The sequence below is a fragment of the Penicillium alfredii genome (genome assembly GCF_028826965.1).
Source record: "Penicillium alfredii strain IBT 34128 chromosome Unknown utg000009l_segment0_segment0, whole genome shotgun sequence".
NCBI classification, from domain to species: domain Eukaryota; kingdom Fungi; phylum Ascomycota; class Eurotiomycetes; order Eurotiales; family Aspergillaceae; genus Penicillium; species Penicillium alfredii.
The window spans coordinates 1425752-1451491 of record NW_026622706.1 but is presented as its reverse complement, the minus strand read 5'-3'; the positions used below and the strand labels follow the sequence as shown (position 1 = coordinate 1451491).

Genomic DNA, 25740 nt, shown 5'->3' with positions numbered 1-25740 from the left:
CACGACATCACCGGAACCTGCGCCCGCAATTGAGTCAAACCCAGCCAGCCCTTTTGTGCAGCTCTCACAATTGCCCCGGATAAACACTGCCAGCGCTCAACCCACCTCGGGAATCGACTCCTAGCAGACCCGCTTGCGCTGCCGACCTCTTGGACTCCCGACAGCTCGGTGACCGCGCTCGCCCAAGTGCTGTCCGCTGCACCAACACCTTGGCCTCGCTATTGACTTGAGACCGTGTCAGTTGTGGGTCATTCTCGGACCAAAAGCTTGGACAGTCGTTTTTTCTTTTCGCGCCAGGCGACGGAGGCCAATTCCAGGCAAAAGAGCACCACCGGGAATCTTGTGCACGCAGGAGGACTTGCGACAGCGTCACAGCAAAACCACAAGCTCTCTCAGCTAGAACTCTGGCAATAGAAAGTCCAGGTGGTGGGATCAGATTCCATCCGGTCCATCGCAACGCCGAATACTCCGTCCTCATACTCTTTGGACATATCCTCTCTTTTTTCTGTCGCCCGCCATGTCTCTCAACGCATACATTAACAGTGAGTCTTATATGGGCCTGGGACATCTACAAACCTTACTATACTAACACCTCACCAGAAAAGGTCCTCATCCTCACAGTCGACGGCCGCACACTCCTCGGGACACTCCTCTCCACCGACCAACTCACCAACCTCGTCCTCACCAACACCGTAGAACGGATCATCCGCACCCCAGACGATGACGAGCCCTCATCGCAGATTGACCATGGGCTGTACCTGATCCGCGGCGATAATGTGGTCGTCTGCGGAGAGATTGATGAGAAGGTCGACGGGGAGATTGACTGGGCCAAGGTCAAGGGCGAGGTGATTCGAGACACGAAGAATGCATGAGCACGATATTGCATGGGTTCTTGTTTTGTTTTGGTTTTTTTTTTCTTCTTCAATCTCGTCATCTTTTTTTCTACTTCTTTTCTTCTATCTCCCTCTATTTTCTTTTGATATTCCGATTTCGGGGCGTTTGGAAAGGAAACGGTGTGCTCTGGGCATTAAATCTGCATGTGATATATCTGGTCTGAGATGCTGACGATTCGAGCGGGATTGCTGCTGGGCGCCGTTGCGTGTCCTTTGGATTCCCTGTGGTCCGGGGGGCCTATACCCTTCCCGCACTGGGGCCCCTGGCCACTTTCTTCTGTTTCTATGTTGTCCAATTTTTTTTTTTTTTGGTTACAATGCTCGAGGCATCCTCTGTGCGGTTGATGAGTGGACACTGCTATTCAAGTCCATTCCCAATGGCATTCCAAGCCGCAGTGGGCATTGTGCTGGGCACATGCGGGGATGAGCACAGACAGTACTGGGCGCAGGGCGAATTGATGATCGGGATTGTCGGGACAGGGACTCGTCTGCTGCTTCTACTTCTGCCTAGCCGGGCAGGGAACCAGGGTCTGTGAGGGCATCTCCAAGGCTCCGACGAGTTCGCATCCACCACTTTCTCAGCACGGGTTGCGCAGGATCGCGTAACTCCACGCGGCTGGATGCCAAGCCTTGGGGATGATGTTCCAGGACAAGCAACAGCAGACAGAGTAAAAGACAAGAAATAAAGGATACATCCTCAACAGCAATTGAGATCTGAGCTACCCCTCCTTGAATGCCCGATGGATCGTACATTAGCGCATGGAGTCCCCACGCCTTGGAGAAAAAGAAAAGATAAAAAAAAAAGATAAAACGGTGACCGCAAAGTGACAGGTCTCAAGGGGGATAAACCATGACCATGTACTTGATCATAAGCCGGTACTTGGACATGTTCGAGATAGAGTGCGTAAAAGACAAGAATAGTCCAGGGTACCTGGGAATACCAGCATACCCACGGTTCCATGGATGTACCCAACGTGACATTTTCCCGCCCCAACTCCACCCCTCAGACTCCTGATGTCGTTTCACCTTTTTTTTTTTTCCTTTCTCTCTTTCTCTCTTTTTCTATCTCTCGGTCTCTCTCTCTTTCTCTTCCATCTACTCTCCCTCGGTATTTTCTACGCCTCTCCCCTATCTCAGGTCGCTGGTCGATCTTCCACCATTTCTGATCGCCCCGTTGCTACCCCTATCCGCGTTCAGCCCTTCATGTGGTCGATATCATCATTGCCTAACACAAAACCAATACTGGGTCAGATTCAACAGTTCTTTCGGACTGACATAGCCCGTTGTGAGCGCGTGTTTTGATCAAACCCTGCCAATTCAGGGAATACCCCGAAAAGACTTTTTTTTTTTTTTCTCCTTCTCTTTCTTCTGCTTTTAAGGCGCAGCAAATAAGGAAAATAAGAACCTCCCCTTTGCGACAGCCATGTGGCTCTACCGGGGCGCGCAGTCAGCCGTCTTTTACTACGCCGGCTGCACCCCCTGTGCCAGCAGCATCGACCGAAGGAAACGCAGGAAGGATGCCGCGCGATCGCAACGACTGAAGGAGAAATACGACAACCAGCAGCTTATCACCGACCAACCCCGTCCATTTCCGCAACCCACCCCGTTCAGTACCAATGAAGGTTGGCGCGAAGAGATCAGTCTCGGGCCCGGGCCCCCGGCGCGCCGAGGGGGTTTGCGCAATATGCACCGAACGGACAGCTGGACCACCGACCAGAGCTCGCAAATGAAGAAGGATAAGAGCGGTCGGTTGATGCACCCGATAGGCGAGCGCTTGAATCGCATGCGGTATCAACGGGAGGATGAGCCCCTTTGGGGTCAGGAAGTGCGCGGGTCGTCGATTGGGTTCTCCGGCCGCGGTCGCGCAGACCCGACCGAGTCCTCTAAATACTACACGGCCCGTGTGCCTCCCGTCAATGATCTCCATCCGCCCATTGTGAGCGGACCGCGTAGCCGAGCTGAAACAAGATGGATGCTGCAGCCGCCACCCAACGCCCGCGTCATGGCGGGAAAGGAACGATTCCCCGTGTCTCCTCGGGATAGCGTGGGTGAAGAAAAGGCGCTTCGTTCCTCTCGACCTGCCGATGTTGAGAAGGAGGTGAATCAGATCAGCAATTACTCTGGCGGTGTCTTGGACCATGCAACGCAACAACATCAACTGCCCCGTCGGCCATCAATGGCTCGACGCCGTGGACGTTCCGATAGCACCGGGTACGGGGATCATCACTCCACAGTGCATTCTCGGTCCGACTCCATGTTCTCCATGACGCACACCGATGAAAACTCGCCTAGTCTTTCATGGAAATACCCCGATACTCCCGTGTCTCGACCGGGATCCAAGGCCACTAATGACAGCGGGAAAGTGTTGTCCCGCCCGCAAATCTCCAAGACACTCTCCACCCTGCAACGGGACAATAAGAAGGTTCATATGCTGCACTTTGAGATCAGCGACGACCCCCATGACGAAGTCGGGCTCGGCCAACTGGAACGCATCCGCCCCTGGCGGTGGAGCATGGACATCTAACCGATCCCGTCCCCACCCATCATCACATCTCACGGTCAACCCGTTGATCCCTCGACCTCAATAGATCACCTATTTCCGGATTTCGTCGTTTTTCTCCGTGGCACCGCATTTCCAGCTACCAGGCGTTTCGGGTACAAAGAGCAGCGAGCGGTTTGCTTTACTTTGCTTTTCTTTTCTTGTGCTTGCTTTTGGTTTCCTCGCATCCGGTGGAATCTTGATCCCAGTCTTCGTCTTTGGCATGAATCGAGATTTCGGGTACGTGGCTGGCCCAGGACCGGAATCAACGATTGAGTTTTATGCTCTCAGAAGGACGTGGCAGGACGGACCAGCCCGCCGACCCGCTTACAAGCGATCACTTTCCTTCTTTTCTCACCTACTTCTACCCGACCGAGGTTGGTAGGTCCCCTGTCACGACATGCAGCACTGGCCCCATCAGCACATCAGCCTGTCGGCCCCCCGAGGCCACTAGGGCTCACGCCTAACATTCAGCTGTTGTTCACCCTTATTTTTCATTCCCTCCTTTTGTCCCCTACCTACTTTTTCTTGTATCATAATATCCCCCGTGTTCGGGCTCCATACATATACATAGCATTATTTTTTTTCTTTTGATTTTTGGTTTTTGATTTTCTTTTTCGGTCTTGAAATAGTTGATCCGGGTAGTTCATGTGGGGATTAATAGACCCTGAAAATACCCACTTCCCGCCCCCACGGCGGCGATGCAAGTGTGTTATGTTGTTTGTGGGGGGTAAATAGCCCGATGCTACGCCTCGATTGCAAATTACCATGCGACCAGCATGGCTCATATTATATATAGATCTCCCCCCCCCCCCCCCCCCCCCCCCAAATGTCTAATGACTAATGAACTAGTGCACTAGTTATCACCGCGCAGCAATGTATAAAAGGTCTAATAATGTACACACCTGGGGGAAATGAACTGTCGGTAGACCTGCTTAGAGGAGGTCCCTGGTCTTTTGTACAAGTGCCAAGAGCAATAACATGCACATACCCAACATCCACGTACATTAGTACCCACCGGATATTTAATCTAGCAGGGATCTTGGGGGCTGAGGCTGTCATTGTTGTAGAACTAGTCTTGCCGCGCTGGCGAATCAGATCGATGCCACTGGAGATGCTTAAGTGCATCTTTTCGAATGAAACAAGTCAGATGGGATATTCACGCTCAGCCAACCTTCGGTTGCCATTCTTGGGAATGATTATCGGCTGGAGGTACTTACTGTAGAAGATGTATGCAAGTGATGCGTGTTCTTGGGGCATTAATTACTATACTTGGGACCAATTCATTTTTATTATTTAAAGCAGGCTCTTCGTGTCTCCTGGTGTACCAGAACCTTTCTCTCCCCAATCCATAGTACTCACAGAAGTATCTGTTCGTGCCTCTGATGTCTCCCCGTCTCTGGGAGAGCCTTCTTCTCGCCCTGCTTGCTACGCAGGGCATTGCCCGTTCCGTTCATCGGTAAGATGATGCTGTCTTTCCTATCCATATCCATATCTTTCTTTTTCTTCCCCTTCTTCTTCCTGTCCCTGGTTGATACAGCGGCTGATAGACCCCACTTCTCCAGAACTCAGACAGAATATATTCAAAATGGAACGGCTGCTTTTGGCTTGGAACGGCGTGATGGCGATGACCAGAAGCTCGGGATCATGGACGTTCTATGCACAGGGTCATCGTGTGGGGACTCATGTGTCAAGGCCGACATGGACTACTTCAAGAACAAGGATTTGGACTCCACCAAGCGGCATTTCAACACCCCATTCAACGTTTCCTCAGATGATGATAATGATGACGACAACGAAGAAGACTCCAAGTTGCATAAAAGAACGTGGAACTGGACGCCGAGTGGACGCAGAGTCAACTGGCCTGGGAAAATCGACGAATATCTGCCGAAACAGGTCACCAGCTCGACCCCTGACGATGACCAGTTTCCCCAAAATCTTGGGTTCTTTGCAGAAAAAAGCGAGGCCACTGTCTCTTACATGATCCCTTTCAAGACTGCCAGAGGCAGAGGCAGGAATAGAAGAATGGCGTGGCTAGACCCTTTTATGATGGGCACGGGCAGCCTGCACGGCTGTACGATGCTGGCCATTGTCAGCAAGCGCGCTGTTTGGATGGTATGAAACACCCCCCCCTTCTCTCTCTCTCTCTCTCTCTCTCTCACTCTCTCTCTCTCGCGACTTCTCTTCGCTATGTTTTGAATGAGCTAACGAGATCACCAGGCGCATTTCTGGGAGATCTACGCCATGGGCGGTGGCGATGAGAAGCGCTATGATGACACCAGCGCCGACGCACCTGGTATGAGGAACTTCACTGACCGTGTCATCGGTGTCATCACCGGCGAGGGGCCCGATGATACCAAGAAGTACGGACAGCCCGTGGACTGGAGCCAGTTCAACGCCTGTGATGATGACACGCGCATCTTGTGGATGAGCCCCGTCAATCAGAAGGACTATAACCACGTAGACCCTCAGAACAGGCCCCGCTATCTCAAGAAAATCAAGATGGTTGACGATCTCATTCGCGATCACGTTAGCTCAACTCGAAACTCCGAGACCCACTTTTACAGGAGACTTTGGTATCAGTCGAATGGCGGCAACCCCACGGGCCAAGATGCTGACAAGGTGGATAAGACCGCTCGTGGTCAATGTGCTTTCCAGTATGTGCTGTATTGGGATATGAGAACCTCCTCAAGTACTCCAAGTATACTGACTCGCGGCAGGTTTGATGGAGAAGGCAACTGGCGCACCTTCTACGAGACAAAGCTGATTGAGAGCGACTAAGCTGTTGGACATGGGGAATGATGCATGAACTAGAGGGTTATAATGGCATATATTTATATATGTATATATATAAAGTGGAAGGGTTGAATGGGTTTGAGGGATGAAGTTAGGGTTAGTGGGGCGTGTGGCGTCCCGTTCCACCCCCAGCGCATCTATAAAACGGAGATGTCTCCTCCCCCAACTCCTCTGTTTGTTTATATTCCGGCGCCTGACCATGTCCACCCCCTTAATAGGCCTTCCACCGGAGCTTCTTCGGCTGATTGCAGGCAATCTTAGCGAGGATCACCCGCCGAGTCTGAGTTCCTTTGCCCGTGCCAACCGGCGTTGCTACTCTGCTGCCGCTCCGTTTCTGTTCCACACAGGACACATCACCACGCATCGCAGCCAGGATCTGCACCAATCTGTCGAGAAATACTCCCAGAAATTACAACGAAATGCCAGTACTGATTACGTTCGCTGTTTGGTCATCGACGGCGAACTGACCGACTGCGACCCGAAGGATGTGGATCCGGTATCCCTCCCCCACATCGCGCGACCCCAAGGCTTACGAGCCACACTCGACAGCCCTATTTCATTACATGGTTCACTAGACGAGTATGACGATGCGGCCGGCGTCGCCGTCTCACAGACGCCCGAGCAAATCGCCAAAACCAACCCTGCCTGGCAGCCCGTGGCCGATCTGATACAGCAGCTGCCCTTGCTGTCGGATTTGATATTTGCCTGCCACACCCAGTTCCCGCCGTGTCTGCTCGACGCGCTGCACGAGCACCGTCCCACGTGCAGACTGCATCTCAATGCGTTTGGCTTGCGCAGCTTGAATTCCTACACCACTGGTCCCTACGAGTTCCAGTTGGTGACCTCGCCGTCTCTGTACAGTATCCGCGTCCACTATGTCGACGAGGATGACGATCACCACCCAGACGCCGTCCGCCGCATAGTGGCCGCCCTGGCCCCGAATCTGCGCGAAGTGATCATGAACCGCATGCTGGGTGGCGCGCGTATCGGTGCGTCGGCAGCCGAAACCCCGTGGCCCGGCTTCACTCAGGATACAGCATTCGCCCGTGAAAGAAATCTTGACCACCCTCCCCGCGGCGCCTTGCGCTGTCTCCGGTTGTTCGACTGGATGCTTCTTAGCAGGGACGTCTTAGAGCAATGGGAGAGCTGCACGGACTTTTGCGTGCTGCAGGTCCTCAAACTTGAAACCATCGTCAAGAAAGACGCCCTGGAGTACCTGGCAACAGAGGTGTCATTCCCTCAGCTGAGAACTCTCGTATTGAATCTGCTCCCCGCACGAGACGAGAGCCGCCAACCACCAGAATACTACGACACAGCCCAGCGCCTTTTGCAACACCTCCCCCGCTATCCTCTCTCCACCTCAAGGGCTGGCACCCAGACCTCTCAATCGCATCGATAGTCGAACACCACGGCCCACACCTCCACGAGCTCTCACTAACCCCATGCCCAGGCACATCCCTCACACAATCGGACCTCAACCATCTCGCCAGCGACTGCCCCCGCCTCCAAAAGTTGAGCATTACCCTCCGGCGCAGTCTAGGCGACGTCGCCGAAGTATCCCGCTACAAGACCCTCGGCTCCACACCCCACCTCCAACACATCTCTCTAGCCCTCGACGCCTCAGACCAGACCGTATCAGCCGAGTCCGCCGCCGCAATGGACGCAGACGATGAGCCGCTCCCGCTCCCGAACAGATCTGCCTTCGACGCCTTCGATCACCAGATCTGTGAGATTGATGTCGGCTCGTATTGCGAGCCGCGGAATGGACATATCCGCGAGACGCTGGTTAATGCCGCGCTGGATGGGGAGCTGGCGCGGTCGACTTTTAGGGCGATTGCTTCGGGTAAACATCAACGTTCTGTTTCTTCTGCTGCTTCTGGGTCTGCGTCTTGGCCGCTGCAGACTCTGTCCGTGCGTATTACGGGGGCTGGAGAGTTTGGGGATGAACACCAGCCTCGCCCGTTTCATCGCGTGCTTTGGGGTCTTACTCGGCCGTGGCGCGTGGAGCGGAATCCGCGGGATGATTGCGATGATCTTCTCGTGTTGCCTGTCCCCTCTTCGCCTCATTGGATGAGTGCTCCTGCTGTTCTCCCAAAGGACCTTGTTCCTGTCTGGAGGCGGGTTTGGTCCTTGCCGGATGCTGGGAAATGGGGGGATAGTTGGCATGCGTTGCCGCTTGCAGAAGTCTAGCATATACCATGGTTGAAACTCCAGGGTCTATAATAATATCAGTTGTCAGACCTGGTATCCAGATGAAATCTACGCGAAACAACTCGATAATCAATTCATAGTGGCTCGTGGACCCATCCGTTTCCATTTAATTGGTCATTTAGATTCGATCGAACCCATATAACAAAAGCATCGGATGCGGCGGGACATGTCTTTTGGAGGCGAAGGCTCAGCCCAAACATCAAAACAAACAAAGATGAGAGAGAGACAAAAAATGGTCAACTCAGAAACATACGCGAAAGATACGGAGCACACCGAGATGACCCTCGGCTCTCTTCAAAACAATCCAGACGGGCAAACGCCAACCCCATGAGGCATACACTCATACACACTGACTCTCAACACGACTCCGCAAGAGCTCGGACGAGGCGATGCTCGGATGCTCGGAACCGGCAGAGCACGAGTACAACCTCTTCGAGTTCTTTCTCTTTCGTTGTTCGCTGAGTGGACCCAAGTGCCGAGATATACCATAGGAACAGAGGGACAAGGAAGACCATCTCAATCTTCTTGTGCTCCGCTCTAATACACCTTCTTCTTCTCGTCCATGCTCAATTGACCAGGGCCCATGTTGACCAGGAGGACCAGACCGCCACTGGAAATACAATTAGAAAGATGCACCAGAGAAAGGATGAAAAGTAAGGACATACACGATGGACAGAATCTGGAAGAAGTCGTACTTGGCAAAGTCCTTGTTCGGGTGGTGGGGATGGAGCTGGAGCAGAGTCAGTATCTTTTAAGAAAACCAAATGCGTAGGGTGCTTGAGAAAGAACATACCGTCCAGAAGTTGTTGACCAGTACATTGAACACGCTCAGCAGCACCACAAGGATGATAGCGCTCCACTTGGCCTTGAACCCGACAATGACCATGACGCAGGCAACCAAGCCGAACAGGCTAACCAAAATGCGCCAGAAGCTCCACTGGCCCGAGAAGACGAAGCCCACGAAGAGGAAAATCAGCAGCACGCGCCCGGCGAACTGCACGTACATCTTGCGGTCCTTCTCGTCGAGCTGGGGCAGACCGGCGGGAACGAACTTCTTGCGCACCCACGAGTCCGACACGACCATGAGCAGACCGCCAACAACGCTGAGGTTACGCAGGAAGAAGTTCAAGTCAAAGATAAGCCCGTAACCCAGCCCTTGCGTGACCACCACCGCCAACAAACCCGCCACGGCGTATTCGGTATGCTTCCGGGCGATAACTAGGGTAGAACAAACCGACATAGCAATGACATTGACGATAAGGAAGAGGTGCGTAATTCCCCAGGGAACTAAAAACCGATGAAAAGATCGCAGGTTAGCACAGGTCCTGATGAGAGGGAGTCTTGCCGAGGGCCATCTTACTCTTCCGGAAGTCATTGAGGTAGAGCAGCTGGTCGCTCCATTGCGTGAGAATGCGCAGCGAGTCTTCGATAAACGTCACAACGATCAGAAATCGGCCGATCGCGGGGAGGTACCTGGACGAAAGAACAGCGTGTGAGCGGATGTCGCGATCCCTTGTTTTGGAGCTCCCTCGAAACCTTGTCCCAGACACACAAACAAACAAATAATACCACGAGCAGATATCAACAAAAAAGGAACACGTACGGCTTCACCGGGTCGGCCATAGTATCCAGCCAGTCCTCGATCTTACTCGTCTGCTCGCGGATGGCATCCAGCGGGCTGGGGTCGCTGGTAGCATCTGCGCTGGCAGGCCCGCCGAACGGGTTCTGATGGCCGAGGTTGTAGCCCGCGGTGCCACGGATTTGGGCCATGGCGGAGATTGAGGAGGGAGGATCGAGGCTGTTGGTTGAAAAAAGAGCGAGGCGAGAGGGCAAGGAAGGAGTAAACACTAGGGAGCTTGTGTATACAAGTGAGTCTTCAGGCCACCGTGGAGGGAGCACTGGCCACTAAACCGCTTTAGGAATAGTGACGACATTCCATTCTTGCGGCTTGCGTATACAACTTCCAGTAAATTGTCTACATAGAATTAATTACGATGGACTGGTTTAAAGCAAATCACGTTGAAAAGTAGGATTGAGCTACTCAAGTCTGCCTGGAGACTTGGAAGGTGTCGCAAAATACAAATCATGCGCAGAAGCAACGTACACAAACAAACAGATTCATCGCCCAATGCTCTCCTTTGCTTTTCAATCTGTGGCCCTCTCTGCCCTTCCACCCAAGGAGGCAAGTGGGCCGACTCACTCCGGATGCGCTATGATGATGCCTCCCTGTCTCCGCCCATGGGCGGAGGGAGGGAGGGTGCTGGTATGATGGGACCGCCCCGAAACGCCAAAGCCAAACCAATGGAGATAATAAATACAGGTCAAGTTGAAGGGGAGAATGGCGCGTGGAAACAAAATCACGCAGCCCAGTCCGAGTCCAGCGGGTGGCCCTTCTCGCGGGAACGCAGGATGTCCGGAAGGTAGGTCGGAGTGACCGTCACACGAGGCTCGACGGGCACAGGAGCCACGGGGGCTGGTTGGCTCTCCGAGGCACTGGCCTCGCTAACACTCTCGTCATTCTTGCCGCTCTTCTTCTTGGCCTTCTTGGAGACGGTGGTCCACTCGTCGGCACCGTTGGCGGCACCCAGGATCCGCATCTGCTCCTCCTCCGAAGGGAGGTTCTGCGCCCACTTCTTCTGGGCCGGCGCGGCCGGCGCGCGCTCAAAGGTGTCCAAGAGCTCCACGGGGGCGGCGGGAGCGGCAGGAGCAGGGCGAGAGTCGCCGTTGACCACGTTGGTCACATCCTTGGCCTTCCACGCGTTGCCGACAGGGGTGGATCGGGCAGCCTCACGGCGCTCGGAGTCGCGAGCACTGTGCAGCTGCTTTTCGAGCAGCTTCCGGCGCTGCACCTCCGCCTCTTGAACTTGCTCCTTGCGGGCCTCGTTCTTGAGACGCTGCTGGCGCTGCTTCTTGGTCTCCACCTGCTTGAACGACTGCGGCTTCTGCTTCTTAGGCTCGTTCTCGACATTGCCAGTGACGCGGAGCACCGACGCGGCGGGAGCGGGCGCCTCCAGCATGTCGGACACGTACCCGGCCGAGGGCACGGTGGCGTTCACCTGAGGAGACGCGGCAGGAGACAGATCATCATCGGCCTCAGCGCCGGTAGTCGACGAGGCGCGCGTGGAGACATAAGAATCGGCCCGTTCCAGCTGAGCCTTCTTCTTGTTCTTCTTCTGGCTCTTCGTAGAAGCGGGCTGGGCAGGGACGCCGCTCTTGATGCCAGCCAGGCGTCTCGCCATCTCTTTGCGGTCGATCTCCTCGTCCGGCTTCTCGTCCTCTGTCGTCGGGGGCGACACGACGGTCTTCATTTCCGGCTGCTTGGCCGGCTCAGGAGTTTGCTTTGTCTTGCGCTTCGGTTTCTTGGGCGCCACCGTGGGCTCGGGCTTCTCCACCACGGATCGGACGGGGGTTTTGGCCTTGGGGCTTGTGCCATTGGTGTAGTACCAACCAAGGCCACCAGCCACCACGAGCAGGATAGCCCAGCTGAGGTAGGGGTTCATGGTCATTGAGCTGTGCACTCATCAGTCAGTACCATCACGGCGATGTATATTTGTAGCCTTGGCAAGTAACATACTATCAGAGAGAAGCCTATGGAGGCAGAAAATTGATGGGGTGGTTGAGGCTGTCCCAAGAATCACCCTCGGGCTTGGAGACTGTGTTGAGGGGGGTAGGACGGTGGTGCACGACACAGTCCGCTTGGCAGCACACAGTACGTTCGAGGTAACTGCCTTGAGCGACTGACACGCTTGTGTCGAGACCCAAATATTTTTCAGATCACCAGTAATGAGATCCCGTCTAATTGGAGGAATTGATCGACAACGTCCTTGGAACTTATGACCTCGCGACGATGGGAGTGTGATTCAACGAATTGCGAAATTGGCCGTTGTCGTTCAGTTGAAGATGGGGATCGTTGAGACAAAGCTCTAGAGTGCCGCGAAGCTTAATCGGGGGAAATGCGCCCCGGCGAAAGGAGGATGGGAAGGACACGCAGGCGGGAACGGTCTCACTTCAGCATGGACATGGAGACCATGCGAGGATAGAGAGATGGGAAGGGAAAAGACCTCGCAAAGAATGTCGCAAAGGGAAAGGCGAAGGTGGGAGAGAAGAAGTGGAAAAGGGAGAAAGCCAGAAAAGGACACGCTGATCCGAAAGGGGTCCGGTACGGTACGGTCATTACGACTCTATTGCCATATGGGACACCGGGCTACTCTACGGGGCTGGCGTCCCCGATAACACAGGAAATGAGTTGTTGAGAATTTAAATCATTCTTTTGTTTATTGCTGGGTCTAGTGTCAACAGTGTCAACAGGATCTCCAGTATCAACAGCATCCATATCTCTCGCTAAAGGCAAAGCCCCAATACCTCATATGGCGTATGGTAATTACGATGATCCAGACTCCCCTGGAACCGATGTGGCCAAGCCAATGACAGTGCGCAATTGCCAGTTTCAATGCGATGTTGATGTTGAAAGGGCCGATCAGGGGATCTTGGTATCCCTTGCAGACACACTCGCCACGAGGCCACTCGATTTCTTTCCTTTCACTTAGCTCCAATCAAATTGATGTTGTCCTGAGGCATTGCTGCATCACTTGGAATAGAAGCAATTCCCGTGGATGGACCAAATAACAATAATCGAGTCCCGAAATGTGCCCTAAAAACCCTGAAACACCCCAAGCCAATGCGAGACGATGCAATATATACTTCGACGAAACGCCACCAATCCTGCAATATACGTCCAAGAAAATTGCTATCTCATGGGCATAAGCCGAGTTGAACGGGGTAGAGAATCGGAGAAACATCAATGCTAGTCTAGTATATGATATCTCCCTTCAACACACTCACTGGCCCTCGTTGGTATCTAAAAAATGACACGTAGGAGAGATGCATACCCAAAGCCAAGACACTAACCAAGAGACGCTACGGTGTTAACTGGAATAAAAGTGGACTGCTCTGGGTTAGTAATGTGCAGCATCCCCGCAGCGATAACAGCCACGATAAGCTCCCACCTTCATCCTCTCCTACACATCACCATGGCGCGAAAGAAGATCATCATTGACACGGATCCAGTATGTCCTAGGTCCTTCTCGTGTCCTTACTGAATACTAATCATTCACAGGGCATCGATGACATCCTTGCCATCTTGCTGGCTCTCTCCGCCACCCCGGAGGAGGTTGAAGTCCTGCTCATCTCACTAACATTTGGAAACATTGAAGTAAAAAAGTAAGTGACTATGGGGCTTCTATCACTTGAGTGTTTTTTCTGATGGTGTCTAGCTGTCTCTGCAATGTCGTGTCGATGTTCCATATCCTCGAGCGGGAGGTGCAGTGGCGCCGCGCGAATGGGCACCCCGAAGGCTTCGGGACACTACGGGCTTTCCGCCCAGTAGTGGCTGTGGGTGCAGAGGATCCGCTTGAGGATCAGAAGATGCTGGCAGATTACTTCCGTAAGTACTGCCTGGGCATTGAGAGATTTGGGAGACCCCTCCTAACCAACACCCTGCAGATGGAAAGGATGGGCTTGGGGGTATCCACACGAGTGTATGCAGAAGGGATCCTTTCTCCACCTTGGCATCATAGAAGCGGAAAAGAGCTGACCTTTTTCTTTACAGCACCCCCATCTGACACCTAGCCAAGCCTGGGAGCATCTCTTCGATCCCACCGTCGATCCTGATGGTATACAACCCGTCCAGACTGGTGCCGGCACCGGCGACCATTCGTTTATCCCGTCGAAGAAACCTGCGCACCAGGAGATTTTGCGAACCCTGCGCGAGAATGAGCCGGATACTGTGACCCTCGTGGCCGTGGGACCCCTCACCAACCTTGCCCTGGCCGCGGCACAGGACCCAGAGACATTCCTGCGCGTGAAGGAGGTGGTTGTCATGGGTGGAGTAGTGAACATCCCAGGAAATGTGAGTTAACCTTTCTCTGTACCAAGGAAACCTAATTGACCGATTCGGGGTCTGCAGGTTACCCCTATGGGCGAGTTCAATTCCTACGCGGACGCCGTCGCCGCCGCACGCGTCTTCGCTCTCACGTCACCGAACCCTCATACGACTCTGCCACCCACCAAGAGTGCGCATCTCCCGCCATATCCCGCGACTCTGAGTCGACAGCTAACCCTCCGTCTCTTCCCGCTGGACATCACCCAGCGCCATAACCTGTCGCGTGGGGAGTTCCGTGCCACCATCACCCCGCTCTTGAACGCAGGCTCGCCGCTGGCCGAATGGGTCTCAGCCTTTATGGCGCACACCTTCCGCACCCTGGAAGCCCTGCATCCTGGACATATTGGGGACGACGCCCAGCTGAGTCTGCATGATCCGGTTTGTGTTTGGTACGCCCTGACTGCCGAGGACCCGCACTGGATGCCGTCTGTCACCTCGCCGGAGGATATTCGGGTCGAGACCCTGGGTCAGTGGACTCGTGGCATGTGTGTGGTTGACCGCCGCAATCGTCATCGCATCGAGGGGGATGTCGAGAGCTCGAGTGACCATGGGCTCTGGCTGAGCCGGCGTGCAGGCAATCGCATCTGGCGGATGGACAAGTCGCCCGCTGAGGCGACGTTTGGCCGCATTATTCTCCAGAAACTGTTTGGTTAGACTTGGTGATTGATAGATAGAAGTAAGATAGATTGATGATTGGCATAGATGTCGGTCGCTGTTGGCCGTCTGTGAATAGGAGCAGTCCGTGTTGACGTCTTGCCATCCACGACGATAAGATGCCGAGAGAGAATGAGTACACTATCCAGAGTGGCTCTGATGACCAAGCTCGCACAGGGTCAACAGGAATGCACGCTATAACTACATGTCCCAAGGTACTAAATAAGAGCCCCTTGAGTATCATGCTTGTCACTCCTGTCAGATCAAGCAGTCCCACTGAACAAAATGCAACGTCAAGCTCAAGGGCAATTATTGCTTCTGTGACCTGATTGGAGAGTTTAACTACAAGGAATTCAGGGAATGGAATGCACAGGCAGCTCCATGTTGACGTGAACAGCCGACTTGAACCATTGCTATGCCTTGAAATATAGTATCTACTCACCACGAACCCAATTGGCTCGCTGAGTATACAAGAAGACACTCAAAAATACACATCTGGATCTCTGTAGATAGTGGGTTTTTAAAATCAAGCTCTTGCAAGTGAGGGTGGCAGAAGCCCTAATCCGCCAGCCGCTGGAATGTGGAATGCCGTCGCCGAGTGATCGACAGCGACGAGTACTCAGAGATGACCCGAATCGGCAATGCTGCACAATCCAACGGGTTTCCGGGAGACAGACCTGCCAGTTACCAGCCAGCCACAGACTAATTGAAGCGGCATTGGGCTGTGTCTATATAAAGCGATGGGAACCCAGGGAGGAGAACGGGTCCTCGAGCATGTCCATTGCACTTGATCCCAACCTCGAGTCTTGTGATTGATCTTTTTTTCCCCAATTTTTCCTCCGCACTATGCAATTGACAAGCCTCTTGACTGTCTGCGTGGCCGCCCTGGCCAGCACCGCGGCTGCCATGCCCCGGATTGCCGGCCCATATCATGGCGTCCGCGTCCCCGTGCATGTCCCTCACAATGCGACTAGCTCAGCCCACAATGCCACGACGACGAGCACGCGAGGGAAAAAGCCCCTGTCAACGGGACTCTCGCATTCGAAAAACAGCACCGGCAGCCACGGCTCGCACAGCTCTAACGTGGCGAACGAGGTGAGCCACTGCCATGAATTGTGCTCTCTGGAGGCGCAGACGTGTACAATTGCAGTGCCCGAGGAGGATGCCTTTTGGTGAGTATCTCATCCGAGACCTGACATAGCAGGATCACAAGCTTGGCTCACACTTTAATTAGCTGGAAAACATATCTTCAATGCGCCGAACGGTGCTGATCGGCGGATTTCCGCAAATGGAAAAGATAATAAAAAGGAATAAAAAAAAAAAAAGGACGAAAGGAATGGCGAGCATGTGACCTATGTATTTCCAATGGATTTCCCGAATTTCCAAGATTTCAATGAATTGAATTGTGATTTTTATATGAACCACTTCACGTCCCGAGTCAGGGCACGAGAGACCCACGTGCTGAACTGCCTGCTCTGGAATTTGGGGGAGACCTTCACCAGTTCCTCAGGTACCTGCTGACCAAGTACCTTCCCCCGCCAACTACCCCGCCCATGGTACCTCTGACGCAAGTCAATGGCTCATCAAATCATGCACAAGCAGGGCCTCACGGGCCAAAAGGCGCTTTTTTTGATAAGCTCACAGGACCCACTTAGTCCCAGCCAATAGACGCCGGCTGTTGGACCACGAGCTCTACACCGGCGCCAATCAGCGTGCGTCATCGTGGCTCGTGGGCGAAGCACGCGACACCTAAGTTTGTACTCCCACAGCGTGCTTTCCGGGGACGGATGAGTTGGGTATTTTATCTGCCTGCAGTGTCCCCCTCGTCCCTTGCTGTTCCTTCTTCTGTTCCATTGTCTCTTCCTTCACCTGCTTCTTTCTCAAGTCCCTCTCAGCATGTCTCGCTCGAAATTTCCTCCCACGCCTGCCATGTCCGGTGAATTCATCATCAAGGAACAGCCTTGTGATGCCACCGATCTCTTTGCTCTGCCGCCTGCTGCCCTGAGCCCGGCCAAGGTCGAAGCAGCCAGTCGGCGATCCTCTCGATCTGACCCGTCCTTTATTCCGGTCTCGCCAACGTCGCCTGACCTCACGGCCCGTAATGACTATCCCTCACGAGCAAGCACAGCTCCCAAGCGTCCGCTCGAGGACTTTGATTTGCCACCGCCACCTACCCGGACCCGCAAGATCATCCAGATGAAGCCCAAGGCGCCGGGGAAATCCTCCAAAGACACCGGGAAAGCCTCGCCCCAACCGTCACCGGACTCGCCCACCAATGCTTCCCCGGCTTCCAAGAAAAAGCAGCCAACCACCACGAGTGCCGCGGGGCGCAAAATTGCTCGCAAGACAGCCCACAGCTTGATTGAGCGGCGCCGGCGGTCCAAGATGAACGAAGAGTTTGGGACATTGAAGGATATGATTCCCGCCTGTCAGGGTCAGGAGATGCACAAGCTGGCCATCTTACAGGTAAGTGTTCTGTCCTTTTTGTCTCATGGTACATGACTCCTTCTGTCGTTGCAAGACGCTAACATCAGACCAGGCCAGCATCGACTACGTCAACTACCTGGAACAGTGTGTCCACGACCTCAAGACCGCCGGGACCACCCGCACATCTGCAGCTCCACCCTCGCCCACATCCCCCGAGTTCAATGCCTCGGGGCCTGTGGAGTCGGTGCAGCAGTCTACCCGGGAATCTCCATCTTCTGCATCCTACTATTCCTCCGCCTCACCAGAGTTGCCTCCTCAGGCCACTCAGTTCCCGGACACCTCGCCGTCATTCTCGCCACGCACCCGGGTCCCTTCGGCGCATGCGTTGACAGACCCGCCCTCTGTTCTCCCTAGCCCTGCTTTGGGGCCGACTCTCTCGGCTGGAGAAAATGCACAGCCGCTCCAGGGCGTCGATCACGAGGCCTCGGCTGCGTTGCTCATGTTGACCCAGGACCGTAGGGGTACGGAAGTCTCCATCAATGAGCATTTCTCTGGGAGTACTACTCTCGCGGCTCCGTCTGGGGAGACTAAGGAGGCACCTGGGTCCAACAAGAGGAGGTGTATGAGTGTCCGTGATCTTCTGATTTCATGATTTGGTTTGGTTTCTGTTTCGTTTTTCTGGGCGGGTGGTTTGAATTGTACGGTACTGGGGTTTGAGTCCGGTGTTCTGGTGGGCGGTTTATGTAGCGATTTTTGTTTTGATGATTCTGGTATGAACAACATGATGGAGTGTATTGCACATTTGACTTGAATTGCTGGTCTGTTCTAAGATATAGCCACCTGGATGATACCCGTTCTATCATCCCTCCAATGCCAGTCACACGAGCATCGAGATAGCGAGACGTGCACCCACTACTACAGAGCATAGCTTATCTTAGAATATATTAATTTATAGCTCAAACATGATAACAACATCATAAAAAATATATGAAAGAATTAAAAAACCGAGATACGTCGCCCTGCGCTAAACGTGATAAGGCAAGTATGTTGCCTGGACAGACCTGGAGGGACAATCGATCCACAACCAATCGTTAACTGCCCAAGCCATTCGCATGGTCAATAAGGGGCTCAGCTCTTGAGGTGCTTGTGCGAAGGCACAGAAACCGGAGGGAATGTTTTTTAAGGGGTTTCTTTACCACCTCGAGCTGTGGTCTCGCCTGCACTGCCATCTATCACCACATCCATCGCACTCCAGTAACCAGCCTGGCCCTTCTTCCCTCATCATCATTATTTTCTTTTGCTTGTCCCTCAATCCAGTCTTGACTCCAAAATGCCCCCCAAAGGATCCACAAAGAAACCTCTCCAAAAGGCCACTGTGATTCAAACCCCTCACAAACACCAGAGCCAGTTCACATCGACCGTCCACAAGAGGATCCTCGAAAGAATCCAAAAATGCCTAGACCGCGCCCATCACTCCAACACATCCGAGGCCGAAGCCAAAGCCGCGCTGTTTGTCTCCCAGAAGCTGATGAGCCAACACAACGTGAGCCAAGCGGATCTGATGGCCGCAGACGAGAACAGCAGCAAAGCACACTACGGCGGACGCAGCGTCGTGAGCATCACAAAAATCGCGGGCTCGTCGGTAAGGGCTATGAAAGAGGCCTTTACGGAGAAGTTGGCGAGAGCCATGTGCACCCTGTTCGACTGCAAATACTTCTCTACTGATTATCGCACCTCGATGCAATGGACGTTCTTCGGCATTACCGATAACACGGCGGCGGCGGCGATGGGCTTTGAAATGGCCCATAATAAGATCTTGGAGTGGGCGTGTGCCTACAAGAGTGGCACGCCTACTTTCAGTTACCGTTTCGGCGTGGTAGATGGACTGGCGGCTGTGGCTAACCGCGAGAAAAGACGGGAGCTTGATGACGCCCGTCGTAAGGAGCTGGAGTTTATCGTGGCCAGGGAGCGTGAGGAAGCTGCCGAGCGTCAGCGGGAAGTTGATCGGTTACTTCCTCTGCCGGCTCCCTTGACCGATATCAATAGCCCATCCGACTCTGACGACAAAGGTCTGGTCTCAGTTAAGAACGAAGCCATATAGCCGACTCTGGTGACGATGGGTCCGATGGCGGTGATGAGATAATGGATACCAAAGCCGACTTCAGCGCAAACGTCGCTCAAATCATCGACCTCACCGACGACGTCGACGAAACTATCAACAAATTCATCAAACGGGAGCCTACCGAGATATTCAATTCCGATGCAATCCCTGAATCCAGTACGGCGCCCCCGACCAGGATCAAATCTGAGCCTGGGCCTGGGCATCAGTCCTTGCCGGCGACATCTCCCTGGGACTCTGGAATACAACTGGTTCAATTCCGGGCAACGGCAGAGCAGGTTGCGGACGATTATTTGAAACAAAACAAGATCAAACTACACAGTTCAGGAAGTCGCTCGTCGATTGCTCGAGACAGAGACGCGTATCGGCAGGGTCAGCTGGACAGTTCGAAAATCAAGGTCCATCGATAGAGGCGGAGATCAGAGATTTTGCTTGGAAGTACAATCAGGACTGATGGGGCTCAAATTTGGCATGAGAAAAGCTGGATCATAGATCATGTTATTGGAGAGCAGGTAACACTATATCAATGGAATTTCAGTGACAAGGCCCGTCTTTCTACGGGTCTAGAGAGCATAAACTAGAGGAAAAGGTAAAAACATAAGGATATAATTAGTGTGTCTAGCATTAAGATTAACTTTCTTTTTTTTTCCTACCCAATGCATGCTTTTCGATCGTCTCTTCATGAAGTTGTCATCTCCCACACCTCAAAACCAAATCAAGAGAACAGCAGCTCTCCGACCAAGATGAATCTATGCTTCCTCAGGTGTTCTCAATCCACTCAATCCCTTAAGCTTCTCCTCCTCCAACAACCGCTGACAAAACGGACTCCGTTTCCGAATCCAAGGCCCCGCATACAGCAAAGCAAACGGGATGGGAATGCAAGCCAAGCTAGCAAACCCCAGCACCGAGGTAGCCCACGACACCCCAAGCGAGGAGTAAAGCGGGTCAGCAGCCAAAGGAAAAAGCGCCCCGGCAATGCTCCGCAGAATCACCGAGGCCGCCAGCGCGCTGGCCGAGTAGATGCGGTAGGCGTCCGTGACATAGGTCAGCAGGGAAATGAAGATGATCTGATATCCGAAGCCAAAGACTAGTCCCGACATCACGGGGATGGCCCAGTGGGTTGTGGATTTGGCTGTCCAGGCTAGCCAGAAGAGACTCGTTGTTAGACAGGGGCCTGCGATGCAGGACATGGGGAGTCGGTGGAGCTCGGGGCTCGAGGTCCATGTTTTGCCTAACTTCTTGGCCTTTTCGTAGATTGTGTCGTAGTAGAGGGTTACCAATCCGGAGGATGCGGCGCCGATGCCAACTGCGCTTGGTTAGTTTTGAAACACATCGGAATGTAGATCTGTAAAGACGAGAAGAAACGTACTGGGGATATAGGTGAGGGATGTTGTCTGGATGTCGAAGTTGTAGATTCCTGGTAGGCAACAATGAGTATGGTGGAAACCATGCAGATAGTTAGATCGACTTACCTTTGAAAATTATCGGATATGCCTGAAAATAGAAAAACACCAGACTGTATGCCAGGGATATATAGATCGCCGTGAAGAGAATGATAGGTTCAAAGACCAGCATCGACAGAGGTCTGGTGATAATTTGCGTCGTGGTGAAGCTAGCGTCTTCTCGTTGCAGCTCTTGTCGAGCAAAGTACCAGTTGCATCCGGTGGTTTTTCTCAGTTTCGCAGCACGTCTTTTGAGGATAACGGGGCCAAATGTCTCTATGGAATATGAGCCACGGGATTAAATGCTAAATATTCGATTGGAGGGACAATACCGGAAATGAAGAGTAGACCAACCCAGGTGGTTCCAGTCAGAATCAGGTCAATGCGAAAGGTCCATCGCCAGCCATACTGAACGACACAGCCAGAGATAATCGGACCTAAAATGGGACCAAAGCTAGCAGCCTATACTGAAGTTAATATAACGAAAGCAAAGTGCCGCTTCAGCTAAGTTTCAATGTAACGGAGTCTGACATACCGACATGTATAAAGCCATAGCTCGACCACGACTGCGCATCTCCGAGAAAAGATCCGCATAAACACCCCCAATAACAGTCTGCGGCGCAGCACCCATCGTGCCACAAATAGCCCGAAAGACCAAAAGCGACGACCAGTTCGGTGCCAGAGCACAGCCCAACGTAGCCAGGACAAAGATAGAAAACGTCCAAAAGAGCACGGGTTTCCGGCCCATAGTTTCACTCAGGGGACTAAATACCAAAGGGCCGATCACGTATCCAATCAGAAATACCGCGGTTGGTAGTACCTGCTGCCCGTCTCCGGACTGGTCGAAGTCCTGCATGATGGTGGGGACTGCATTGCTTGGTAGCGCGGATGATATGCCGCTGTTGAGGACGACTAGGAGGGCCACGATGGCGTTGTATATTTTTTTGTTCTATTGCACAGCTTTGTTAGCTAGGGAAAGATTGTTTTTGTATTTGTTGTCGTCTTGTGCTATGGTGGAAATGCTTACAAAAGCCCAGTTGGTGGGATTTGCGGTGGAGTCGTCCTCGAACTCGACAAGTACTTCATGGTGAGACAGTTGAACTAGTTTATAGTCCCCATCGGTTGTGTCACTTTTTGCAGAGGTTATTGAAGGGGTAGCCTTCTCATCCGGGCTATGATGATTTCCTAGAACAAGTTAGAGAAGCCTAGGACAGTAAATACAAGATCAATCGTACCCGAAGAAAAGAGACCGGCTATTCGAGTCACCAGAGTATTTTCGGATTTTGTAACCATTTTGTGTTAGAGTTTTTTTTTTTTTTTTTTTGGGTTTAAATTGAACTTGAAAAAGAGAGAAAATGATTATAGAACCAAACTCATCTACGGGCCTCAGACCATTGCGAACCACGCAATATTTAAGCAAAGCTTCCTACGGAAAACAGAGAGAAAAACACCGCACTGCCAGCTGAGTCACACAATGGCCAGAACCGACATCCATGAATTAACACATATTATCTCTGTAGCTATCATGTTTGCGTCAATATTAACGTACCAATCAAAGCCGCCGTATACTTCAATTTTTGACCCGGGACCTACCGGCGCCGGTCCGGGTCCGGCGTTTAGGGCTGTCGATCCACGGCGCCGGCCAGGAACCGGCTTCTGGACGACTGTTCCCGCCGCCCGATCCTTCTACTATACTCTTCTATATGCCCCCTTTCAGTTAGCGGGTCAGAGTTTTCATGTGAAATTCGAGGTGTACACTGCGTGGCGGCCCAACATCCAGTTTTCTTTGGTTCCAATTGAATGACCTAGCCCACTATGCTAGCGAAGATCCTTGAGCCTAATCCACTAAGTGTAGATCAAACTATGTACAGTCAGGAATTTCGATTTTATGAGAAATGGAGGTTTGAAATTTACTCAGAATATATTGCTCTGAAAAGTAGCTATAGGACATCATTGAGGAATCGACGGCATCATAGGCAAGAAATCGAATATATCGTTCTGCCCCTCTTCAAACAACCCAAATGAATCCGCAATCGAATTCGACATGGTCCAATTGGGCGCCTCCATTGTATCGGGTAGCCTGGGAAGAGGCGGTCTGGGTGCAACTGTGTCGCTACTTGGCATCGAGGCCATATTCGGGTCCTTGTCGCTCTGAAGTGGTGCCCCGGGTCGGTACCGGGGATCCCCTAGAGAGCTTAGTCCTGACGGAGGGGCGTTAACAGTCGAATGATCTGACCCTCTGTACGGAGGACTTGACCCGTCGCCTTGCTCTGACACATCGGGCACCTCCGCACTGCCGTTGCTGTGTGTGGGCTGACTAGCAAACAGGGCCCGAGCATAATTTACAAAGATGGAAACGGTGCGGTGGACATCGGGGTATGGGGGTTGCTTCAGGAAATCGCATATTTTATCTGCTCTTTCTAGGAGCACTTCTTGATCAATGAGATTCGGACGCCATCGCGCAATTCGGAGGGCAAATGTTGCTACCACTGATGAGAACACTGTCGGTTGTAGATCGTAGGGATAGATGGCAGAACTTACTGACAAAGGCAATCGTGAGAGCAGGATATGTGGGCGCCCATGAAAGCTGGCAGCGGTAGGCGGGTTCCGTGATTAAAAATGCCAGTTGGTCCATGATTGTAGTGACCAGCGACTGCCATAAATTCAGAACATTCTGGTCGATGTCCTCTGACTCGGAGTCCGAGTAACCAGGGTGTAGTTTTTGAATGCGCGCCAGCGATGCACAGAGAACGAAAATCCTAGCATAATGAAGAGCGAGTTTGAGACTGCTGCGTTGGAAGGCACCCGCATGAAAGCCATTATCTTCACGGAGAATCCAGGTTAGTTACCACTAAAGTATCTTCTTCGATTGGGGGTCTCACTGTCATGAATCTCATCCCATACAGTCCACCAGTTTTGCAACCTTGCCATGATGGCTGGTAACTCTGTGGATACAATATCGCGGATCGTCGGCGAGTTTTCGAGGATCATTCGGGATTTGCCTGTTTCTTTGGGTTAACACTGGAACCAATGTATCACCAAAGAGTAAAATCAAACCTCGAAGTTGATGGAGTTCAATAATAGACACAGTGCGCATGTCGCAAGGCAGAGAGAGCGGATAATCGAGAAATCTGCGTAGCTTTTCAACGTCCACCTCGGCTATACGTGACTTGCGGCCTGTCCCAGAGGCCACATCCAACTCTAACGTGAAGCTAATCAGCCAGGTCCTCGTTTGCCACACTAGTTGACGATCCGCCATAGAAGCAGAGAGCGCGCTCCGAGGCAAGTTTTCCTGAGATAGTAAAGTGTCCAGCGACTTTTCCAATCCAGAATCCAAAGCAGTGCGCAGAATGAGCGCGGTCGAGAACCAGGTTTTCTCGGAGTAGGCAGCAAGGAGAATCATGCCTTGGACAGTTTCTAGTTTCGTGGGTCGCTCGAAGAAACTGTCTTCGGCGAGTCGCTGCGCCTCATCTTGCAGTACACGTTGCATATGCGTGTCACTGCGCAGGTCGGCCACTGCACGACTCGCGAGGTAAATGATCACTGTAAAGCAAAACAAAGAGCGTGACCTGATAGAGTCAAATGTATCTCGAATTGGGTCGAAAAGAGGCAAGTAATTTTTGCTTCCCCCCATAAACCTGGATAGCATAAATTAATGCTCTGTTCTTGCTTTCCTTTCACGGGGCGATGTTCACATACCTCTCATACATGACACGGGCCTGTTCTTCGCTGACAATACCTCGAGCAATAATATCGCTCTTCGGATCGCCTTTGGTTGAATTATCCATGAATATCTATATATTGCTTAGCAAGAGATGTCCCCGCCAAATCTTGACATCTAGACTCACATTATTTGACCCCAGCAAGTTTACAGACATGGAATGCACTGCCGAGACCGGCGCAATCATATCATTCGGGCTCAACTGCTGAGATTCCCGTCCATTGTGATCAGCAGTTTGGGACCGTTGAAGGTCTCCCAACGTAGTCGATTCAGGCATCGAGTCAATCGAGGTATCAAACGCCGCAGCGTCCTGCCCCGTGGCGGGAGAGTACTCTTGCTCTCTTGATGCGGGGGTGTGAAACCCACTGCGCGGGTCCAGCGGTGAAGTCGCTACTTGACATCTGTTTAGAATGATAAGCTGGAGTTTCGGGACTGTCATCGATAGAAGATTGTTTCAGAAAACCAACCGTGATGGTGTCGCAGTTTTCCTGCGGCGTTCATTTCGCCGTCTTCCGTCATCGATAGGATCCAAGATACAATCCCGGCCTGTAGAGCGACAACGGAAACATGGAACCTGGTTGCGTGCATCGCAACGCATCTTCTGCCGGCGACACCACCGGCATGCTTTGAAGAACCGGACCGGGATATTCTCCGATCGGAATACCATCTCGGAACCTCTTTCGCTCATGTTTGCATCACTTGAAATTTGACCTGATCTTGCACCAGGGCCTAGTAGCTCTCTGGTATCCTTTCAAGGTATTATTTTGTCCGATGAGATGCTCCGATGCCCGAGAAGTCGGGACCGGTCACGTGCTATACAATCGCATTATCTCCGGGTTTGATACCTGGTGATTCAGGTGGTAGAGCGAGAGCTAACACAGTCTAATTTGTATACTTCTTCCTAGCGAACGGCGTAAAATGATACATGTGCCTAAGGAAATTCGTTTATTTGTATCTCTAATGACTCTATTCAATTGTATATTGCATCTGTCTTCTT

At 52.5% G+C, this 25740-nt stretch overlaps 13 protein-coding genes across 13 annotated transcripts; 9 read left to right on the top strand and 4 right to left on the bottom strand.

The window, feature by feature from the left end:
* Nucleotides 1-517: 517 nt before the first annotated feature.
* NUU61_006471 (U6 snRNA-associated Sm-like protein LSm8) lies at nt 518-872 on the top strand (the record flags this gene model as incomplete). The annotated part of the gene is made up of 2 exons (XM_056656999.1): nt 518-542; nt 601-872. 2 exons carry the CDS (start codon nt 518-520, stop codon nt 870-872), a joined length of 297 nt encoding a protein of 98 aa, XP_056509799.1.
* Nucleotides 873-2316: 1444 nt separating this feature from the next.
* NUU61_006470 (uncharacterized protein) lies at nt 2317-3417 on the top strand (the record flags this gene model as incomplete). Its single annotated transcript, XM_056656998.1, has 1 exon — nt 2317-3417. One exon carries the CDS (start codon nt 2317-2319, stop codon nt 3415-3417), a length of 1101 nt encoding a protein of 366 aa, XP_056509798.1.
* Nucleotides 3418-5079: 1662 nt separating this feature from the next.
* On the top strand, nt 5080-6213 carry NUU61_006469 (uncharacterized protein; the record flags this gene model as incomplete). The annotated part of the gene is made up of 2 exons (XM_056656997.1): nt 5080-5547; nt 5668-6213. The coding sequence occupies 2 exons, from the start codon at nt 5080-5082 to the stop codon at nt 6211-6213; spliced, it is 1014 nt and encodes a 337-aa protein (XP_056509797.1).
* A 214-nt stretch (nt 6214-6427) lies between these two features.
* Nucleotides 6428-8418, top strand: NUU61_006468 (uncharacterized protein; the record flags this gene model as incomplete). The annotated part of the gene is made up of 2 exons (XM_056656996.1): nt 6428-7458; nt 7545-8418. 2 exons carry the CDS (start codon nt 6428-6430, stop codon nt 8416-8418), a joined length of 1905 nt encoding a protein of 634 aa, XP_056509796.1.
* Nucleotides 8419-8779: 361 nt separating this feature from the next.
* On the bottom strand, nt 8780-10209 carry NUU61_006467 (protein ERV29; the record flags this gene model as incomplete). The annotated part of the gene is made up of 5 exons (XM_056656995.1): nt 8780-9049; nt 9107-9169; nt 9233-9726; nt 9800-9912; nt 10043-10209. The coding sequence occupies 5 exons, from the start codon at nt 10207-10209 to the stop codon at nt 8780-8782; spliced, it is 1107 nt and encodes a 368-aa protein (XP_056509795.1).
* Nucleotides 10210-10796: 587 nt separating this feature from the next.
* NUU61_006466 (uncharacterized protein) lies at nt 10797-11945 on the bottom strand (the record flags this gene model as incomplete). The annotated part of the gene is made up of 1 exon (XM_056656994.1): nt 10797-11945. The coding sequence occupies one exon, from the start codon at nt 11943-11945 to the stop codon at nt 10797-10799; it is 1149 nt and encodes a 382-aa protein (XP_056509794.1).
* A 1524-nt stretch (nt 11946-13469) lies between these two features.
* Nucleotides 13470-15034, top strand: NUU61_006465 (putative nucleoside hydrolase; the record flags this gene model as incomplete). Its single annotated transcript, XM_056656993.1, has 6 exons — nt 13470-13505; nt 13556-13659; nt 13713-13882; nt 13942-13976; nt 14048-14347; nt 14405-15034. The coding sequence occupies 6 exons, from the start codon at nt 13470-13472 to the stop codon at nt 15032-15034; spliced, it is 1275 nt and encodes a 424-aa protein (XP_056509793.1).
* Nucleotides 15035-15880: 846 nt separating this feature from the next.
* On the top strand, nt 15881-16210 carry NUU61_006464 (uncharacterized protein; the record flags this gene model as incomplete). The annotated part of the gene is made up of 1 exon (XM_056656992.1): nt 15881-16210. One exon carries the CDS (start codon nt 15881-15883, stop codon nt 16208-16210), a length of 330 nt encoding a protein of 109 aa, XP_056509792.1.
* Nucleotides 16211-16930: 720 nt separating this feature from the next.
* Nucleotides 16931-18113, top strand: NUU61_006463 (basic helix-loop-helix domain-containing protein; the record flags this gene model as incomplete). Its single annotated transcript, XM_056656991.1, has 2 exons — nt 16931-17500; nt 17574-18113. 2 exons carry the CDS (start codon nt 16931-16933, stop codon nt 18111-18113), a joined length of 1110 nt encoding a protein of 369 aa, XP_056509791.1.
* A 678-nt stretch (nt 18114-18791) lies between these two features.
* Nucleotides 18792-19990, top strand: NUU61_006462 (DUF2786 domain-containing protein; the record flags this gene model as incomplete). The annotated part of the gene is given in 2 exon segments (XM_056656990.1): nt 18792-19530; nt 19548-19990. The coding sequence occupies 2 exon segments, from the start codon at nt 18792-18794 to the stop codon at nt 19988-19990; spliced, it is 1182 nt and encodes a 393-aa protein (XP_056509790.1).
* A 339-nt stretch (nt 19991-20329) lies between these two features.
* NUU61_006461 (putative MFS multidrug transporter) lies at nt 20330-22315 on the bottom strand (the record flags this gene model as incomplete). The annotated part of the gene is made up of 7 exons (XM_056656989.1): nt 20330-20886; nt 20950-20997; nt 21053-21298; nt 21355-21484; nt 21558-21971; nt 22050-22207; nt 22258-22315. The coding sequence occupies 7 exons, from the start codon at nt 22313-22315 to the stop codon at nt 20330-20332; spliced, it is 1611 nt and encodes a 536-aa protein (XP_056509789.1).
* A 232-nt stretch (nt 22316-22547) lies between these two features.
* Nucleotides 22548-22826, top strand: NUU61_006460 (uncharacterized protein; the record flags this gene model as incomplete). Its single annotated transcript, XM_056656988.1, has 1 exon — nt 22548-22826. One exon carries the CDS (start codon nt 22548-22550, stop codon nt 22824-22826), a length of 279 nt encoding a protein of 92 aa, XP_056509788.1.
* A 146-nt stretch (nt 22827-22972) lies between these two features.
* On the bottom strand, nt 22973-25431 carry NUU61_006459 (Zn(II)2Cys6 transcription factor; the record flags this gene model as incomplete). Its single annotated transcript, XM_056656987.1, has 7 exons — nt 22973-23511; nt 23564-23845; nt 23905-24024; nt 24080-24660; nt 24722-24816; nt 24871-25144; nt 25211-25431. The coding sequence occupies 7 exons, from the start codon at nt 25429-25431 to the stop codon at nt 22973-22975; spliced, it is 2112 nt and encodes a 703-aa protein (XP_056509787.1).
* Nucleotides 25432-25740: the final 309 nt, after the last annotated feature.